Source organism: Gymnogyps californianus, chromosome 8, assembly GCF_018139145.2.
Source record: "Gymnogyps californianus isolate 813 chromosome 8, ASM1813914v2, whole genome shotgun sequence".
NCBI lineage: Eukaryota > Metazoa > Chordata > Aves > Accipitriformes > Cathartidae > Gymnogyps > Gymnogyps californianus.
The window spans coordinates 30,637,797-30,657,425 of NC_059478.1; the positions used below are offsets into that span (position 1 = coordinate 30,637,797).

At 46.7% G+C, this 19,629-nt stretch overlaps 2 protein-coding genes across 2 annotated transcripts; one reads left to right on the forward strand and one right to left on the reverse strand.

Annotated features, from left to right (window-relative positions):
- Positions 1-1,312: 1,312 nt before the first annotated feature.
- LOC127019057 (NADH-cytochrome b5 reductase-like) lies at positions 1,313-13,721 on the reverse strand. Its single transcript, XM_050900969.1, has 7 exons — positions 13,692-13,721; positions 12,327-12,506; positions 11,247-11,395; positions 9,949-10,036; positions 6,113-6,217; positions 4,171-4,374; positions 1,313-2,503 (listed from the first exon to the last, which is right to left on the reverse strand). Exons 1-7 carry the CDS (start codon positions 13,695-13,697, stop codon positions 2,300-2,302), a joined length of 936 nt encoding a protein of 311 aa, XP_050756926.1. The 5' UTR covers positions 13,698-13,721; the 3' UTR covers positions 1,313-2,299.
- A 182-nt stretch (positions 13,722-13,903) lies between these two features.
- MRPL37 (mitochondrial ribosomal protein L37) lies at positions 13,904-18,034 on the forward strand. The gene is made up of 7 exons (XM_050901066.1): positions 13,904-14,288; positions 14,561-14,744; positions 15,308-15,423; positions 15,860-16,045; positions 16,352-16,509; positions 17,034-17,237; positions 17,818-18,034. The coding sequence occupies exons 1-7, from the start codon at positions 13,904-13,906 to the stop codon at positions 17,893-17,895; spliced, it is 1,311 nt and encodes a 436-aa protein (XP_050757023.1). The 3' UTR covers positions 17,896-18,034.
- Positions 18,035-19,629: the final 1,595 nt, after the last annotated feature.

The following is a 19,629-nucleotide window of genomic DNA, read 5'->3' on the forward strand; positions in this document are numbered from 1 at the left end:
GGTGGGAGGGGGAAGGGAGAGAAGGGCAGAAAATAGAGAACAAAGCACCCACGGGCGATGTGAAGCCCCCTTCGAGTTCATACTTCCAAGGACATCGTCTCCTCCACGGAGAATGTCTCACAAAGACCCCCGTCCCCTCCGGCGAGGCAAGCCTGGCTGCCGGCTCGGCATGCATCACCTCCTCCCGCTCTGCCTGCAGCCTGCCTTTGCAGGATTGCAACCTGCAGCATCCACAGCCTGCTCCGTCTCTCACCACCCTCCCTTTTAGCCACGAACAAAGACGGGAGGCTTCGTGGCAGAACGGCCAGACCAGCTGGGTAGGGTTTAACCATCATGGCCCATATGTGCTGAAATACCCAGACATATTGGGGTTGCGTTTAAAGGAACAGTCCCAGCTTTCACGCAGAAAGTCGTCGCTTTTCCGAAGCGAGCGTGAAGTTTTACTTCAGGCCTTTGGAAAAAGGCTGGGTAGATTTTTAGCAAAATCTTAAAAAGGCAGAATATTTAAAGCAAGAGGTGTATAAGTGAGGTTTTCAGAGTATGTAACATTTGAGGAAAATATTTTCTCTGTGTTCCTAGCTAAGGCCAAAGTAGGGAGAACAACAGGAGAAAGCAACTCCTTATTTTATCAGCCCCACACTATGCAGAAGCACCTCCACTGCACAGTGGCTTACGGTGGCTGAAGCACAGTTTGGATGGGAGTCGAGAGCTTGCCTTGGACCTACCATGGACAACTTCCCTGGATCTCTCTGCATTAAAAGCCAGAACCCTGTTTTGGGTTACGAAGATGGCTTTCTTGTCAGCCCTTGCTCTGATGAAGTTAACATAAAAGCTGCAGCTACACGGGATTAATTCCAGGCATTTGGTAACTGGAGACAAATCTCACTGATGCGAGGGGAACCTACGCTTCCTCCCAACATGTGAATCAGAGCCATCATTTTCGTGCACACTGCTTATTTTGAGTAACGCTTAAACTACATCTCCTTTGTGTAAGGTGTACTATTTGACACAGGTGAAAAATGAGGCATGAATGATAATGCAACATCATCTGTCACAGCCTGGGAAACCCCAACACAGGATGAACTGGGAATGAACGGAAAAACACGAAGGTGTGCAGAAAGGCTGTATTTCCAGGTGTGGTTAGTAAACACAGTGGTCTAAGAAGGCAAAAGAGCGGACAGAGGATATTCTCAGAGGAAAGGCAGCAGCATCTTGGACTGAAAGAGGAGGAAGGGGCCGGGGCAGCCGCAGGGCTGCCATCCCCTGGGGCAGCCCCTTGGCTCTGCCCCTGCCCCGCAGGGAGCACCCCAGCAAAGCCCTGTGAAGCTTTCACTCCTCAGGTGGTGCCCTTGTACGCTTAGGGCACCCCTTTGGGCACCCGTGAGAGTCCTGTGACAAAAAGAAACAGCTGTTTATTTGAAAAGAGGTTCAATTTAATGAACCAGGGCTTTTATACAACACTTAGGGGACACGGAAAGCAAACAACCATCCTCCCTGACAGAGAGCAGCTACAACCCGGATGCTTTCTCACACAGAGTTTTAGGACATGCTCTTTCTCTCCCCAGGCAGCATTACAAGGGTTAAGGATCAGGGTAGGCAATGCAGGCTATGCTAGGGCAGGAGGACAGCCTGCCTAAGTCCTCACTGGGCATCACATATAATTCCATCCCCACTTATAGCCTTTGGAAAGGCTCTTTTCAGAGGAGATTGGTACCTTCTTCTCTGTGTTAGCGTATAATGGGGCACCTGAGGCACAGAGAGGTTGAAGTGACTTGCGTGGCATCAGCCAGCAAGATAATGACACAACCAAAACGAACCCAAGGGACTCCAGAGTGCTGGGCCAGTGCTCTGCTGTTCCCTTGACCAGGCAGTCTTCTCCCTGAGGATTAAGTCTCTCCTTGGGACACCTAACAGGGCACAATACCACTGCAGACTAACATGGATTGCAAAGCAAGTCACAGGTCTTCATGTTACAGCAGAGCTGTGTACTTGGATGCCTTCTAGTACCCTTAGGAGATCCCTCTCTTAAAATTGCATGTGAAGACTTCCATGAAAATTACCACGCTGTTCCCTGACGTGTGGGTGTCACACCACATAGCAGCCACTCCGGAATGGCACCCATTCCTTAAAACATTCAAGAGTGAGAATCATACTGGAAACAAATATTTGATCCAAAGGCCTACGAAAGTATATGCACAACAAATTCAGTCTATCGAGATGACCAATTTTGAGCAATGTCTGCAGAGAAACAAGGACGTCCAAGGCTCAGCCTAAGGTTCCTCAGGTCAGGAATATTCTGCTAAAAGACAAAACAGGAATTTTCTTCAATTCCTGCAGCTTTCAAGTATTTACTCATATCTTCATTGAATGCAGAAGAGCCACAGATTAATACAAATGGCCTTCTTCGACAGGAATTTATTATCGTCTTCATCAAGCCTTCATTGAGACGACCAGTATATGTGTTTTCCTGATAGCTCCAAGGAAGTTTTTCCAGTGAAGTTTCCTGAAAAGGCAAAAAGTTTGCAGTGTGCCACATTAGAAAGGACAACTGATTGCTTACAGCCAAATCTCCCTCCTCCCCTCAGAGTACTGCACAGGATGTTTTTCACCCTTGTGACTCCATCTGGGTAGAACTGACTCTTCCCAAGAGCTGCATTCCTCTTCCAAAGCCCAGATCAAATCTTTCCCTGCCACAGGACCTGGCCACTCACTCAGAGAGGACTGAACAAAACCAGAGCATAACTATCACTAATAAATGCTGCAGAACCTTCTCCTTTGAGAACCACTTCCCAGCGTGCCTTTTCTATTCCCAAGTCCTAAGTCCCAAGTCTATTCCTCTCTATTGCCTCTCCCATTCCCAAGTCTCTTTCAGTCCCATCTCCCTTGACCAAAACTGAAAGAAGCCAGCCCTGCTCCGAACACAGCTCTGATCCCATGAGAGGTGTTAGATCCCATGGCGTTAGATCCAGCGGGGACTCTCCTACTGCTATTAATTAGAAGCAGAAGGTGCTCCGATGTGGTGGTGACAGGCAGCAGAGTGAAATACTGAGACAGACAGATATATAATCCTAAAGGGAGGATGCACGAGTCAGTGTTGGACTACAACAAACCTGCTAAGAGAAGAGAAGAAAGGGAGAGATGTACACGCGGGGCAGACAGTGTTGACAGGGGTCAGGTAGGTTTCTTGCCCTTCACTGATTGAATTTCAGGACCTCCTCACACTCTTGAGACAGCATTGTCCTGAAAAGGGTATTTAAGCTATGTCACCAGAGACAATTGCCGGTTACGCTCCTATAGAGCGGCCAAGGGGGTGCCTAAATCACAAGTACTTTTCTCTATACCCAATCTCAACTTGCCGAGGCCATATATGGAACATAATGTATGAGGCAGATTCACCATGAGAGATACAAAAAATGACTCATCTGAGAAACTAAAAATGCAATGGGATTCGTTCCCTTAGCATAAATAATTCTTTCTATATCCTCCCTGCAATGAATCCTCATTTCCGAGGGAAATAATTTTCAACTACCAAATCTGTGCAGAACACAGGCAACTTTGGGACCAAATGGAAATGAAAAAGACTGCTCGAAATGTAAGACCACTGAGAGGTATGCCCTCATCCCATGGATTTGGCAGAAAAAGTAATTTTACAGAGGGGGAAACAACTTTAAGAAGTTTAAAAATGGGTCAGTTGGGAAAAATAATTGCTGGGAAGTTGGTGCTAACATACTAGAAGAGAGCTCTAGCCATGAGGAATGAATGGAGGATAAGGACAGATTAAGGAACTGCTATTAGGAAAGAAGAAATAGTTTATTTGCTGTGAGTCTCCCAGAGTCAAGTTTTCTTTGCACAAATGTTTAGGTGCAGCAACAACCATGTGAAGTGGGGGGAATAATCAACAGCGACTATGAATCAGCGGGTCCACCCCAACCGAACAGCTACCAAGGAGGTAAAGAGGGACAAGCAGTGACAGTCGCTTCTCTGAAATTCTCCAGACTGCTAGCAGTGTGAGAAGATGTAGCAGATTTAAGAACAGCAGCCAGTGGATCACAAAACAGCCTCGATGACTGGGAAAGAATTAAGATCACGCTCATGGAAAAGCAGAGGAGGCAGAGGCTCATCCAGCACACAGAACCCTCACAGGAACGTGCTTCATATCCATTTATTTACCTGGCTTAGGACATAAAATATTCTGATGTTCCAGTACCGAGCCAGATCCTGGAGAAGAGGTTTCAAATAAATTTTGTCAAAGGTACGGAAGCAGCCAACAAGAGTCACAAAGGTTTCATCCTCTTCATCATCTGTTATGGACTGGAGGATGGGAAGCATTGGTGCGAGGCCAGTACCAGACGCCAGCATGAGGAGTTCTCCATGCTAACAACAAAACAGAGAATTTTGTGAGTGTGGTGACTGGAAATGGATGTGCTCATGGTCTGTTCCTCCTTGCTGCCACACTGGTAAAGGGTCCCTTGAGAGAGAACATATCAGAAGGTCATGAACTGGTAAATTCAAATCTCAGAATGTATTTTTCTGCAAAGGATTACAGATAGCACTTCCAGGGTTTATATATCAAATCTAATGAAACTGGATTTTACCCAAATATCATACTTTATCCTAACTTTAGCCTTGATTTCAATTAATTTATATTTCAGTTTCAATTCTGCAGTACACTTTGCTGACCCACTGTGTGTTGTTTTCCCACTGGAAATGCTCCCTGTGTTTATCTTGGAAGCTGCAAAGTACAATCCCAAATGTTCTCTGCAGGAAACGGTTTCTTCTCCATCCTCATCCACATATCTTCCTGGTGCATTATCTCACTTTTCTCAAAGAGCTACCAGCAGCACATAGTGCTTCCCACCTGCAAGGGGGGACATTCACTCTACTCGCACTAGGGATGTTCCAGCAGTAAGGTGCTGTGTGGTAGGAGGACAGAAGGTTCCCAGCACTTTCCCCAGCTGCCAGCCAGCACACCAATGCCAGAACTGGGACCTAAGCCCCTATTAAGCCCTCAGAGGCTGCTTGTGCTCTGTTTTGACTGGGCAGTTTATTGTGAATGGATCTGATCTGCCCGAATCCGAATCCTATTCTACTGGCAGCAAATAGAGATAAAAGAAAATTTTACTATGAAACTAATATTTGAGACCTTTGTTATAATTCCTAAATAATAAACAGTTCTTCTACAGCAAGTTGTTTTAAAGATTGCCCAGGTGCTTTGCAAACTGCATGTACACGGATCACCCAGACAGCCCCTGAATGCAGCCACTTCTAGGCATGACTGCCATGTTCTGTCCCAAATGATTATCTGGAAGTTTTTAAGAAGAGAAGGGAACAGTAGCCTAAAGCAGCAGGGAGAGTATTTCAGGAGGCAGAACACAATTGCTCTGCATGGAGCTCGGCCACTGGGATTTTACAGCCTTATTTTGGGGGGGGGGGGGGGGGGGGGGGGGGGGGGGGGGGGGGGGGGCAGAGAGGGAGGGGGTGGAGATGAAAAAACAAGGCTTCGGGATCTTAACGACCAGTGTTTCAATTTTGCTCCTCATTTGAAAGGTCAGAATTAAGTAACCAAATTAGTATGTGTGAGAAGCCTTCCCTTGAAACTGGATCTGCCTTTCTTTGCAGCGAGCCTGGTATTAGCAAGTGGGATCAACATTTGCAGAGTGGCTGGGTGACGTGACACTTCACTGGAGCTGCTACAGTTCAGGGAATACCCAAGAGAGAAAAAGATCAACACCTCCCCTTCGCTCGTGCTCAGTCACAAAACTGCAATGTGGTTCAAACAAGGCAAAAACCGATCCACGCTCATTGCTGGTGCAAAGTGAGTTCCCTTTGTTAAACACATCAGGAACTTCTAATGCAAGTGATGAACAGAGCGCCTTGCTAATGTTTTCCAGTCTCCCATCCACCTCCCTCTCCTCTTCCTTCTTAAATATTCTGCAGTTCAATAAGGTGTACTTTCTCCAGTTGACTGCTAAGGCTGCGGCACTGTACAGTAACCCAGGAAGTCCCTAAAATAATCATGAAAACAGTAATCAAATTGATGCCTTCCCTTTAGAGTATTAAACAAAGCTAGCTGCCACATGCCGAAACATCCTATCTCTCTTAGGGAACTAACCTTATTAGGTTGATATGGGAACCCTCCAAACGGCCCACGCCAAAAGACCATGTCTCCTTTTTTCCACGTTTTTATGTATTGTGACATTAGCCCAGCTTCATAGCACTAATAAAAAACATTGCACAAAAGAAAAGAATAATTATACTCTGTTGGAAAGTTTCCCAGCTTAAAGTCAATTATAAAGTTATCTACATTTAAACAAGAAGGGGACAAAAAAACATTTCATGCATTTAAAAAGAAAGAAAGATCATTCTGTTTGAAAAATAACTCAAAGTTATACCCAAAACAAAGATATTTAAATTAAATCATATTGGATCCATTCCAGCTTGACTATAATGTAAACATAACCCACTCTCACGCAGTCTGAATTTCCAAAACTGGAAAAAGCTTATCAGAGTTCTTGCTTACAAAGTACACAGAGAAGAGTGTCTTGAATACAAAGCACAGCCCAAGCCTTCAAGTGTTCTCCAAATCTCAGGGTACGGGGTCTGGAAACGCCCTCTGGGTACTGATAGTTATATAAACACTACTTAGCTCTTGCTTTATTTCAGTCTCTCAGATGCTGTGTTGATACAATTAGTGACCCCAAGTCAGGTTTCTCATTTATAAAACTCTTGTTTTCAGAACAGATCATCTGGATCCTAAGGGATGCCTTCACATTTTAAAAAAAAAATTCTGATCTGGGCCTCACGGAAGAAGAACATTAGCAAAATCTGCCTTACTTTCTACCAGGCTGTCCTGGTTTTGGCTGGGATAGAGTTAATTTTCTTCCTAGCAGCTGGTATAGTGCTGTGTTTCGGATTTAGTGTGAGAATAATCTTGATAACACACTGATGTTTTTAGTTGTTGCTAAGTACTGTTTATACTAAGTCAAGGATTTTTCAGCTTCTCATGCCCAGCCAGCAAGAAGGCTGGAGGGGCACAAGAAGCTGGGAGGGGACACAGCCAGGACAGCTGACCCAAACTGGCCAAAGGGATATTCCACACCATATGACGTTATGCCCAGTATATAAACTGGGGCGAGCTGGCCGGGACGGGTAGCTCGCTGCTCAGGAACTAACCGGGCATCAGTCAGCGAGTGGTGAGCAATTGCATTGTGCATCACTTGTTTTGTATATTCTAATTCTTTTATTATTATTATTGTTGTGTTATTATTTTCCTTCCCTTCTGTCCTATTAAACTGTCTTTATCTCAGCCCACGAGGTTTACTTTTTTCCAATTCTCTCCCCCATCCCACTGGGTGGGGGGAGCGAGTGAGCGGCTGCGTGGTGCTTAGTTGCCGGCTGGGGTTAAACCACAACACAGGCACAAACAACATTATCTAGGCTTTTGCCTGCAGGAATGCTAACTTCACTCATGATTGATGAGGAAGGGCCAGTGCTTGCTAGAAACAGAGAAGCAAGGAGAGGCTGGAAAATGAAGGGCTCACCCAAGCAGTCTTCTTGCTATGTGCTACATGTATGTCCTATATGTATGACCACTTCTTGGTTAATGAGAACAAACATGCGCAGATGAACACACAGTCTATGGGATCTGGCCAGAGAACAAGGACTGGTCCAAACAGCAAGAGCAGGTAAGCCCAACAGCTGTGGCAGACAACTGGTCTCGCACAGAGGCGATGCCACTGATAAGCTTGAGAAAGAGCAACGCAACCAGAGGTCAAAACATGAGGTGCGATATAAGCCGTCAAAGACTGCAGCCCATATGAAAGAAGCATATTTTGGGGTATTTTCTGCATGCGCATTGGACAGAAGCCCAGCTCCACACCCCAGTGCCTTGGCTAGCCACCAAGCTGCACTGCAGGCAAACAAAATTGGTGAACCGCAAAGAAGCTAAGAAAAAGTGAGCGAGCGAGTGAGCACTTGTGCTTGCAAGCAGTGTTAGCTAATAAAGAACACAGATGCTCCTCCCCTCCTAACAACCTCACTTAAATAAGATACCTGAAGTATTAAGAACTATTAGCACTAGTTGTTACATTCAAAAGGTAAATGCGTAACATACATACACACATCCAGGCTCCGAGTTACTGTCAGAAACATTTTACGTTCAGAGGGCTCTGGGCAGGTACTAAGTCTTATGCAAAGAGTGTGCAGTTGCATAAAAGGAGCAGTATTTTATACCTACCTTCTTCAAATATATACGGAAACCCAAGGCAAGAGCAGAGAAATCAGCCCCACTTACTGCCTATTCCCAATGGACCAGGGTAATGGAAACTAAACCAATCTTTCTTTCACCAAAATTATTTCCAAAACTTGAAGTGAGAAGTGATTGAGTGGGTTTAAAATGTATTTTTCTAAATAAAAAGAAAAAAAATAATTATCTCCTGGGGGAAAACTTCTACACCCAGTTTTACATGGAGAGAAACCCTAACATTATAAAATCACTCAAAAAGAGGGTTATGCTCTGTAAATGGCAACTCCCTCACTCTTAACTGTAGTATCACAAATGCAATGCTATAATAACAGGAGACAGAAGGGTTTGAACAGTGCTTGGATTGCATAGTAATAATAATAATATAGTACTTTCCAAAATTGCCTGAATAGTGTGAAATATACCACAACCTACAGAGCCAGTTATAAAAATGGCTGCTTTACACTGGGTGTTACCAACCTCTTTTGTCACTGCCAGAGAATAACTATAGCTCCCCTTGGGAGGAAAGGTTCTATATAAAGGAAAGGTATCATTACAATCATTACTATTATTATTGAAATGCAAAACCTGTGAGTAATAAGCAAGTATACATGAAATTTCACAGTCATCTTGTGAACGTATCCTATTAATGCAACTCAAATGCAACATTTCTCTCCCCTACCACACACCAAGTGCCACAAGAATGGTGAAATGACTCTCCCACAGGTGTCCTATAGAAGCTGTACACTTTTCTAAACAACAGGGTTTGTGCTCCAACATACAATGCATGATAAACCCCAAAATGTGAAATCCTGGAAGACAGGCAGAGGACAAGTGGTCATTCTCTGCACGCCACCTGGGACACCCAGCACTCTGAATTTCACACCTATACTGAAGTCTGTGTCTGCCCTGAGGAATCACTAGTGAAATACAAATGCAGTATTGGAAAAATATTCTTCAATTCGATATTCTCCACACAAAGTAATCATTTATGAGGACCCTGCAGATTTTATTCAGACAAATCTCCAGCCAAGTTCTCCTGCAAAATCCTTTTGAACTCAACCAGCATTTTGTGGTGGCCTCCAGAAGGGCCAGGACACTCGTCCAAAATGGGGCTCTGCCATCCCATCCACCCCAATAGCTGCAGCCTGTGCCCGTGGGCCACGGGGACCCTCTCAGACTGCAGGCAGCTCCAGCGCCCTGCCCACAAACCAGAAACAGCTGCCTGCTGTCGACTACATTTTTAAACAAAATGAAAAATATTTCTGAGGAGTGTTCTTAAAGCAAAATACCGGAGAGAGGGTAACAGCTGGGCAAAGACTTCCCAAAAATCAGTGGTTCAACTGGGCTGACAACTGGGTGCGATTTCAAAGACAGACTGAAAAGGCAAAATGAAATTGGGGAAGTGGAATGGGCACTTCTTGCCACACTGGTGATCACAGGGCTCCTGAGAGGCTCTCCCAAGAGCTTAACAGGGCTTATGCTGCAAAGCACTTGTTTGCGTGTCACCTTCCTCTGCTTTCAGTTTTGTGGGAAAAACTGCAATTTTTATCTGCAAAGCACAACTGCTTCAAAACAACACAGAAACAGTCCATGAGGGATTTGAGAGTGTCTCACTTGAAGTGCTGACAGCGTGCTTGGTTCCTAAAAAAAACCATAGTCCCCGGCACCTCAGACTCTAATCCATATTGTACAGGCTTACTTACTTTCATTAAAACTTCAAAGTACCCTTCTGCATTCCCTGGGCTAATCGGAGTATAGGCTCGCTGGACCTCCAAACCATTCACCACTCCTCTGAGAAGAGAAATATAGGAACCCACTGTGACTTGGGTCACGGACTGGTATTACCAAACTTCTGCAGTTCTCTGGGGAGACGAGGGAGGCAGCAGGTCCTTTTCCCAGTGGCCCAGCCTGTGCACAGATGCAAAACATTTCCCTTCCAGAGGTAAAAAATCCAGGAGGAACATAATGGCTAAATGCACCTTTTGTTTTCCCGGTGGTGGCCCCAGCTGTACCACGCATTCAGCTCTTGGACACACCCCTGGAAGGATGTTTGAGCCGTTTTGTGAGAAATGGCTGAACGTGCAAGAGTGGCAAAGGGGAGAGAAAATGCTTTCATGGTTAAGTTTGCTCTCCCTTTTGGGGAGAGCTGGAGTCTACTTCCCTTTCTGTGTTCGGACAGCATCTGGTAATTAAATAATGAAAGCTAGGGCACAGCCTCGACCTGAGGTCTTGTCAATATGCACCGTATTTTCCTGTAAGTCTTCTCTTTCCGTAGAATATATCCACCCTGCTCTTTACTACTGACTACGGTAATTGATTGAAGTGACCGAACTTTTTCCTCTGCTGCATTATGAGAGATGGCTGAAGGGAAAGCGTGTACTTTCAGCAACCAGCCAGCTGTATACATCAGCTGTTAACGTACAAATAACGTCAACAGATACAGATCAATGGCATCATAACATGACTTTCTCTATCTGGCAATGATCACCACAGATGGCTGAGAGAGACATAAACTTTTCCCAAGCGGCCCCTTTCTGGCAAGCAATAAACTACACAGGAGGGTTGTTTTGCTAGAAATCAGTCAGGAAATGCCTGGACACTGGGGGTTACACCCCAGGTGCTGAGTTACCCCAAGATACAGGGCCTAAAATACCAAGCTCTGGGGTAAGTGCAGCTCATTATCTTCATTCCAGCATGCTGGAGTAAATAATCTGTTGTAACATCTATTTTTTGAGTCTTTCTTTCTGCAAATGGATTTTCTTAATCACACCTAGTTCTTTCTGACCCACTGACACAAGGATAATGCTGAAGAAAAATACAGCCTTGGAATGGCTTTTACCATAAAATTAGTAGAGCTAGCGAGCTCACAAGTTCTTTCATCTGTGTCGTTGTGGAGGTATAGAAATTATGATTTGCCTGGTATGAAGCCTTTGTCTATTGACAAAACCCTACGTATTAGGTTACATAATGCAGACTGTTTAACTAGCACAGAGAACAATACCTTAACACGATATGTTGCCCTAAACTCAATCGCAGACTGCTATTTCCTGGTAATTCAAATTTGTACTGGTAGGTGTCCTCTGTTAGCTGCTCCACCGAGCTTATGTTGAATGCAGTAAATGTATCTGGATTCAGTTCTGAATTATTGCTCTGCAAGAACAACAATAAATAATTACTTGGTTAGATGGTGTCTTTTATTATTTCATTTTTCTTTGGAAGCAAACGTGTGTGCTAATTTAGTGCTGGAGATACTCAGGACTCCAGAAGAACATGTATTAAATGCTGGGGCCCAGCGCAAATTTCAGCTCTCTGCTGATTCATTATCATGTTCTGCAGCATGCACTTTGGGATCTTGCATTCCGCCCGCCCTTTTTAAATTACATTTTTTACACCTTACAGCAAGGTCATCCTATTATGACTCACTGCAATCATTTTCTCATGTCTGGAAACAAACAGGAATAATACTGCTAGAAGAGCTGAGCGCTGCTTTGGGGGCAACTTTGAAACCTACTGATGACCACTGCGAATAGGAAATATTGTTAGCTGTTTCAACGCTGATCATTTTTGCTTGACCCAGCATAGTTAATCTTATGTAAAAGGGCACTGACAAGCTTAAAATCACGCTCTGAAGACAACTACCCCACCACACACAATGCAGCTTTTTTCACCCTCAAAATGAGAGTCTAAAAAACAGGAAAAGATGAAAAAGGTCAGGAAAACTGAGCTTCTCCGAGGAAAGTGTCAGAGAAAATTGTGATTCTTTGTACCTTTCACCCATTCCCACTTTCCAGAGGGGCTGGCTCTGGCTGGCTGGGGTACCCCAGCAAGGAGAAGCTGCAGACCCAGGGCTGTAATGCGACACCAGGGCAAACTCGACACTTGGAAAATCACATTACAGCAGGGAGAGAGCGGGCAAGGGGGAGGGTGGCTGCGAAGGCAGAGTTTGGGGAATTGCATTTACAGCCTTCTCTTAAGGCACCGCTTTAATCCATTGCTGCATCCCTCACCCATCACCGCAACCCCACACGCTAACAAGTACGATCAAAGCACAGGCTCTAGGATGTGATGAAGATAAATTGACCTGCTCCTGCTTTTCCATGAGGAGGCTTTTGTCTTGCTTTGCTTTGGCCCTCTCCCATTGTGCAAGCTCCTTCTCATACACATCATAGATGCAGGGTTTGCAGCCGCTGCCGCAGCACTGGGACGGAGAAGGTTCCTGGGGTTTGAGAGCCAGCCAGTCCTGCTCGTTTCCACTCATTGTCTGCAAAACACAAGCCCTGCATCAAAACCAGCATGATGAAGAGCGGCACGTGCTCATCAGCCGAGCATTATTTGGACAAGGACTGAGAAAATCTCTCTCGAGCATCTTGCATGTGTGTCTCAGGGGACTCAGAAAACTGAAAACCTGTGAGCCGATCTGGTGCCTGCAACACTCCATTTTTGCTCAAGTGCTCGCTGCCTCTGCATTGTCCAGTGCAGCTCAGTCCACAAGAATGGGTAACAAACCCCAACCACCAAGATGCAGCCTGCTGGAACACAGCTCTAAAATAGCGGGAGGGCAGTGAGCTGAAAGTGGGGTTTAGAGCCAGGAGACTGGAGGCAAACATGGTAAAATCACAGGCAAACACACACTTTGGTTATGAGCAGATTTGAGTCTGGCTTTAAATGCAGACATGTAGGAAAAGGCAAGAAGCAGAGGCAGCATGATTTTTATCCCTTACCGTTACCCTTGCTTCAGACAGAGCTGTACCTACTGAATGCTCCTCAAACGAAAATCGTGATGCAGACCTCTCCGGGACTCTGCTGTCTTTACACAATGGTTAGCTTAAGGCTGTTCCCAATGCATTTGTATCTGTATCATTTAAACAAAAGGAGGTCCAGAGGAAATTATAAAGCCACGGGTGAGGAGGCTGAGGAAGAGAACACTTAGCACTTAGAGCAGCTTCATTTTCAAGGTGAATTAATTAACTAACCTTCGCCCTGCAACGCAAGTACCCTTACTCTAACATTACGGGGGGAGAAGAGAGAACCAAAAGGCAAGCGGTCCTGCTTTCCACAGCAGCCGCCGGTTCCTTGCCCCCTGAGCAGGTCCCTGAGCACTCACAGCTCCTCCACGGGCTAGGAAGAGGAGGACCCCGACCAGGCTGCGGGTGGAGCCCAGGGCCCCCAGGCTCCGGGCCGGCCACATTTATAGAGTTTCGAGCACTTGCTGTGCGTGCCCGGGGGCTTGGGCACGCCGCCCCGCAGGCAGAGCGGCCCCGGCCCGGTCTCCGTCCCCGCAGGGTCCGGACCCGCCGGCCCAGGCCCGGCCCCACACAGCGGCTCTGCAGACCCCCGCAGCCCCCCCTTCCCCCTCCGCCCCCTGCCCACCAAGGGCCGGTCTCTCAACTGCCCCGCCCGCCCCGCAGGAGAGGAGGCGCCTTTCCCCGCCCGCCTCCTGACTTACCAACATGGCACCTGCCCTTCACCCGCAGCCGCCGCCACCAGGCAATTTGCCGACCCTCCCTTACCGTGGGGTGCCTGTCCGCCATTGGCCTCTGCCGCTGACAGTCACTTGGGCGGGGTGGGGGAAGGAGGGTGTGAGTCCGCCCCCCGCGCTCCCGCCGTGCCGCGCGCGCCAAGATGGCGGCGGGCGGGCGTTGAGGTGGCGGCGGGAGGATGGCGGCGGCGGGGCCGATGGCGCTGAGGCGGGCGGCGGCGGCGCGGGGCCGCGACATCCTCACCCGCGGCATCCTCACCCGCGCGGCGCCGCCTCGTCACCGCGGGCCGCTGCCGCGCACGCCCTGGACCACCCGCGGGCCACCGCCGGAGGAGCTGGCCCGGGCGGTGGAGCGGCGGCCGGTGCGGGAGCAGGTGGAGCTGGACACCGTCACGTACGCCGGGCGGCAGCACTTCGTGCCCAGCCTGGCCCGGCCGCGCTTCCCGCCCTGGGACCGCGGCTGGCACGACCCCTGGCACTCGCCGGGGCCGCGCTACGAGGACATGCCGCTCTACAAGGAGCGCGGCTGCTACATCTGCCACCAGGGCGTCCGCATGCTGGAAGGTACCGGCCCGGCGGCCCTTCCTTCGGGCCTCCTGGCCCTCCTCGGCCCGGGCCACCCCCCTCTGTCCCCCCCCCAGCGCTGCCCCAGGCCGCGCAGCGTGTTCAAGCACTTACCCTTCACCGCCAGCCAAGGTTTCTCCTCACATAGTGCAAAAAACCGCAGGCGGTGAAGAGCCTGCCCTGCCTCCTGAACGTTATAACTGTGCTGTCAGCCCCTTGCCAGCCCGCCCGGCGGCCTCAGTAATACATATTTTCTCGGTTTTTGTTTCAAGGCGTTCGGCAAGCGCAGTGGCTCACCAAGACAAAGCTGGTGGAAGGCTTACCTCCACCGGTGCGGAGCATCGTCGACAACCCGGCTCACCAGCTCGAGGAGCACGAGGAGCGGGTAAAGCGTGCGATCTCACACGCACGGTTCTGGGACACGACAGAAGTTGCTCCCAGGAGAGAACATTATTGGTAAGTCCTCAGTCGTAGGGAAAATCTTTCTGCTGCGTGGTTGTGGCTTTAGCATAAGCTGTTCATCAAGCAGGTATCTTAAGAACCAGAGTTTTTAACACTACAAAGAAAATTCATACATAGATCTACTGTTGAGAGATTCACTTACTGTGCAAAACTGTTAGACCCTTTGATTCAGGTTGTCAACTTATAAAACAAACAAAACAAGCAACAACAACCAAAACAAAAAAACCTAATTCTCAATGTTCACAGTAGTAACAATGTAAACACATACTCTACATTAAAGCTTCTTTCAGGCCAAGGTCTGTGTCTCAACTCGAGATCTACTTCTAGCTGATGCAGAATGTCAATTTTTTCAATAACTAATGGTAAGCATTACCTCTGCCAACTTGGAACAGGACTGGTGTGTGGGATATTAATCTGAAATCTGTGTTAACTGTTTGGAAATGTTATGCTGTTACATATTTTACATACAGTAATGTTATAGCATTCATGTCCCAGAAGCATCTGCCTGCCATTATGATCACATTTTTTATATAACTGTTTTTTTTCTCATTCTAAAGCCCAGTACTGTTTGAAGACTTGATACATTTATGTCGGTTAATGTCTGTGAAGTATCCTTCTCTGACTAAAAGAATGTTGGCTAGAAACTACAAGATATCAGCTACGTGGGAAAGAGGTTAGTTGCTGCTATGGTGGAAGCATTTAGCTCTTTTCATTAATATAAGAGGGGTAGCAAGGCTGCTAGCTTTAAGGCTGAGGACTTGGAGAAAATGAAACAATTTCTGGAACCAAGTAATTCTTTCAGTTTTAAATAGTGCTGTAAGCATGGGCAGCCTTGGATGATGGCAGGATACTTGCCCTGAGGAGATTATTAGGGTGTTAGACAATATCGACAAGATGGCGGGAGAAGAGAACCAGTGTCTTAGAACTGATGGTTTATTTTGTTGTGCCCAAAATCTGTACTGTTGTATTTCTAAGTATGTTTAGTTAAGAAACTAACACCAGCAATTAACATTGGTATTTTAGAAGAAGAACCTACAGCTGAGCTACTATATGTCTTTCCCTAATCTTATTTCAGCAGTGTTTGAATGTAGCCTAATTTCCCTCCCCAGAATCCATTCTCCTTCAGGTCCGTGGCCTGAATGGAACACTTATGAACTCTATGGCCCCGATACCACCAGTAGCCTCCAAGGAGGAGATACTGGCCACTGAAGAACACGTTCTGGAGACCTTCTATCCCATCTCTCCTACAATTGATCTTCAGGAAGTGAATGTGTACAAAGAGCTCAATGATACAGGTAAATCTAGCCGTCGATAGTAATTTTCTGTCAGGCTAAGTGTTCAGGTTAACCTGGAGTCCTTGCCCTTCTGCAAGACAGCTGTGGGTAGGGAGCATATGGGAATGAGGGGACAGAGGAGCCAGGCACAGGGGGTGCAGTGCAAGCGCTCCAGACCTGTAGCGAGTATGTTGTCGCCTAAGCATGACTGTGGAGAAGAACTTAAATCCTGGCAAATTACTTTAACGGTTCCTGAAGATATGGGAGGAAACATTGGCTGTGTAGTCTCTTACTGAGCGACTTCTGACATGATTATCTGCCATTTAGGTTTTAGAGATGGTTATCCGTACTCTCATCCTCACACTCTGTTCTTCCTGGAATCGGCCAACATTCGTCCCAACAGGTTCAGACCAGAACAACTTCGTGCTAAAATGCTGATGTTTGCTTTTGGCAATGCGCTGGCAAAGGCTAAGGTGCTGTACGGGGTACGTATTGGAGACTGCTGCTGACTTGCTAGGCCTTTGTTCTTTCTCTAGCGCTGCAGCTAGTGGAAAGAGTCGTGAAATTCCCTTGCCGTGGCATGTTACCGTAGTTTTCAAATCTGAGCCTCCCAGTCCAGAGGTCTAACGCTAACCTTCAGGTATGGTTACTGATGTCTGCTGATCCAGAAAACCATCGCTCAGCAATGAGCGTGTTCGTGATGTAACAGGCATTGGAGTGGTAATGGGTAGGAACCAGGGAGTAGGTTCAACTGTAGAACTCTAACCCATCCCACAGCTCAGTATGTAAATTGATACTTTGTTGCTGGCTGAAGGAGGAATTTTAATTAAAATACAAAATCTACATTCAAAACTTGTTTGACTAGAGTAATGTTCTGGGCAAGGTAACAATACGTTTATTAAGATCCTGGCTTTAAACCAAGTAGAAGATGCAGAATCAGCAAGTACTCATACAATTTCTGTGGTAACTGGCTTTTTAAACATTCTACCCACCTTCCCTTCTTTCCTAGAATGATCCCAAGGTTTTGGAGCAGCCAATAGTGGTGCAAAGTGTTGGCACAGATGGCCAGCTCTTCCAGTTCATGGTGTTCCAGTTAAATACAACAGACCTTGTCTCTAGCGAAGGCATAAAAAATCTAGTCTGGATTGACTCTGATCAGAATCTGTATGAAAAAGCCCAGTGTATTCCAGAAGTCAAGAAGAGAGTTGTTACGGTAAGGAAAACTTGGGAAATGGTCCTGGAAATCCTACCCTTCGCCTCTGCCGGAGGTTTGGGAGCTGGCGTAGAGCTGCAGTGTGGGTTTTCAACCAGCCGAAGGGACCTGACACAGGCGCTGGCCTCGTTCTTGCTTAAGCAGGTGTTACTGACAGGGAGTATTTGTAGTGCTGATGTACTGCATAGCGTGCAAGCCACATGCCAAGCTTAATACGAACTCCTACATAAAGATATCCCCATCTGTAATCTACCATCTCATAATATGCTTGTTTAAAATCAACTCGTGCTCTGATGAAGGAAGTGCTTACATGCAACTGTCAGCTTCGCTGTAGAGTAAATAGAGCACAGTGCTGTCAGCCCTGGTTACGCTGGGAGGGCGTCTCAGTTTGATGGGCAAAGGGTTTATGCCGTTTGAGGTTTATACCAGTGGATGTACCCACAGACAAACCCGTCTGGGGAGGGAGAGCACAATTTGGAAGCTGCCACGTCTGAAGTCTTATTCAAGCGTATTTAAAGCCGTTGTTGTCTGCATTAATCACTTCGCTGCAAACTGAGCATCCATGTCTTTTTCTCTGCAGAAGCCCGCTGGAATATATGGCTTTCAGCCAGACACATTCAAGAAGTTTCTGGCACTGTATCTGCATGGAGCTGTGTGAAATTCAGCTCAAATGAAAATACTTCACCAACTGTACCTGCTGCTTCTCTTTGCCAGAACCATCACATAATTAAAGAAAGGTAGATTAATTTACTTTCAAAAATAAATTATATTGTTACTGAAAGTAAAAAATTTTTTTTTTTAAACTAAATAGTGCATGAAGAAACTCTTTCATTTTAGGGGCTCACCTCTGGATTCGGGTTAGAGTCATCAAATGCATCCTCCTGCACTCTTCCACCGTTGCCTAGAAAGAACATAGGCCAGTCATTATTCCTCTGCGCAGGCTCTGCTGCCGGTGTGCTTTTGCACAGAGCTAGCCTCAAGCCTATTTTCCGAGGTTGCTTTGAGTACCTCTGAATGCAGTGTATGTGGAAGAGACTGACAAAGCTTCAAGGGGGGAGCCTGAGACATGAGCCTTTTTCATTCCGCCTGGCTTTTACTTTTGTTTTACTCCTGGCTGCTTTGGGACGTGTCGTGCTGCCCTGCGCTTAGTTCCCAAAGCACTTAATCGGTGAGATTGCTTTGTTGGATCTATAGAACCGCAGTTCTTTCATCCCCCAATCCTGGATGAAGAGACCTATCCATTTTGGGAAAGTGGTGTAGAATGTAGCCTGAAACTTTGGTGCCTGATAGCTGGTATTTGCTGCTAAAAATACAAAGGAAGAATTTCTTCCTGCCACACGGAGTTAACTGAGCAGGAAGCGTATTCTTTTTAAGATGGGGGGATTAGCGTGGTTTTTGTAAAATGAAAGCTAAATTAGCTCCAGCCAAATGTAGAATGTTTTGCAGTTCTGCACTGATACCCTCCAGCACATGGGAAGGAATAGGACAGCCTGCGCTATTTTACGGTGTGGAAGAGCGTACTTCCAAGAAATTCATCTCACTTCAGTGTCTTGTGTCAGAGACTGGTCTGTGCTTTGTGGTCTTCTCTGACCATCTGGATGAACACCCCAGTTGTGCGTTCCAGTCTCAATCCATCAGACAGCTCAGCTCTGCAGGTTTCAGAAAACAGATTTTCACTAGTCAAATTTGAGATCAACAGTTGCACCCGGTAAATTGGGATGCATCGGCCGTAAGTTAAATTAACAAATCCCTCAATAGTTAGGAGAAGATGCTTGAAAGAGAAATAATCTAGTAAGCGTTGCATTGATCTAAATCATGTTAATTCTGCCTGCTCAAGGGATGCCTAATTCAGCTCATCGATTTAAATCTGCTCAGATCTGTAATTTGCACCCAGTTATTTAGGAATATATTTTAATACGGTTGTGCTCTGTGGAGACTCTTCAGTAGGGATTTCTTTCTCAGGCTGTTGGCTCTCTGCTATGTCACACGGACCCTGCTGAACAGCTCTAGGCAACAGCCCTCAGACTATTGACATCCCCTCACCCTTCCAGCTTTGGGTCATTACCGTCTTAAGGAGGAAACCCTGTAGGGCAGCCAGCCGCTGCCGCGTTAACATTCCTGAGCAGAGCGGTTTCACTAAGGAAGTGTGGTGGAAGAGTGGCTGCGGTGGAGAGGGGGCGTGGAGAAATGAAACACCTCGCGCGCTTCTAGTAGATGTGGGAATCTGTGAAAGATGGTCTACATGGGAAAGAGCCAAAGTCCCTTTAGAAGCTTTTACCTTTCAACAAAGACATCTCTATTAGGACAGGCAGTAGAAGAGGAGAAACTAAGTGAAGCTGGAGTCCTGCTGTCTCCAAGACTGAGCAGAGACAAGGCATGAGCACAGGGAGAG

What these genes read in the sequence shown, in the direction of transcription:
- LOC127019057 (XM_050900969.1), bottom strand. An exon ending in ACTTTGAAGTTTTAATGAAA is followed by an intron (nt 6,218 to 9,948) that starts GTAAGTAAGCCT and finishes GTTTTTTATTAG; the next exon opens with TGCTATGAAGCTGGGCTAAT. An exon ending in TCCCATATCAACCTAATAAG is followed by an intron (nt 4,375 to 6,112) that starts GTTAGTTCCCTA and finishes TTTTGTTGTTAG; the next exon opens with CATGGAGAACTCCTCATGCT.
- MRPL37 (XM_050901066.1), top strand. Translation starts at nt 13,904, where the DNA reads ATGGCGGCGGCGGGGCCGATGGCGCTGAGGCGGGCGGCGGCGGCGCGG. An exon ending in GGGCGTCCGCATGCTGGAAG is followed by an intron (nt 14,289 to 14,560) that starts GTACCGGCCCGG and finishes TTTTGTTTCAAG; the next exon opens with GCGTTCGGCAAGCGCAGTGG. An exon ending in CAAAGAGCTCAATGATACAG is followed by an intron (nt 16,046 to 16,351) that starts GTAAATCTAGCC and finishes TCTGCCATTTAG; the next exon opens with GTTTTAGAGATGGTTATCCG.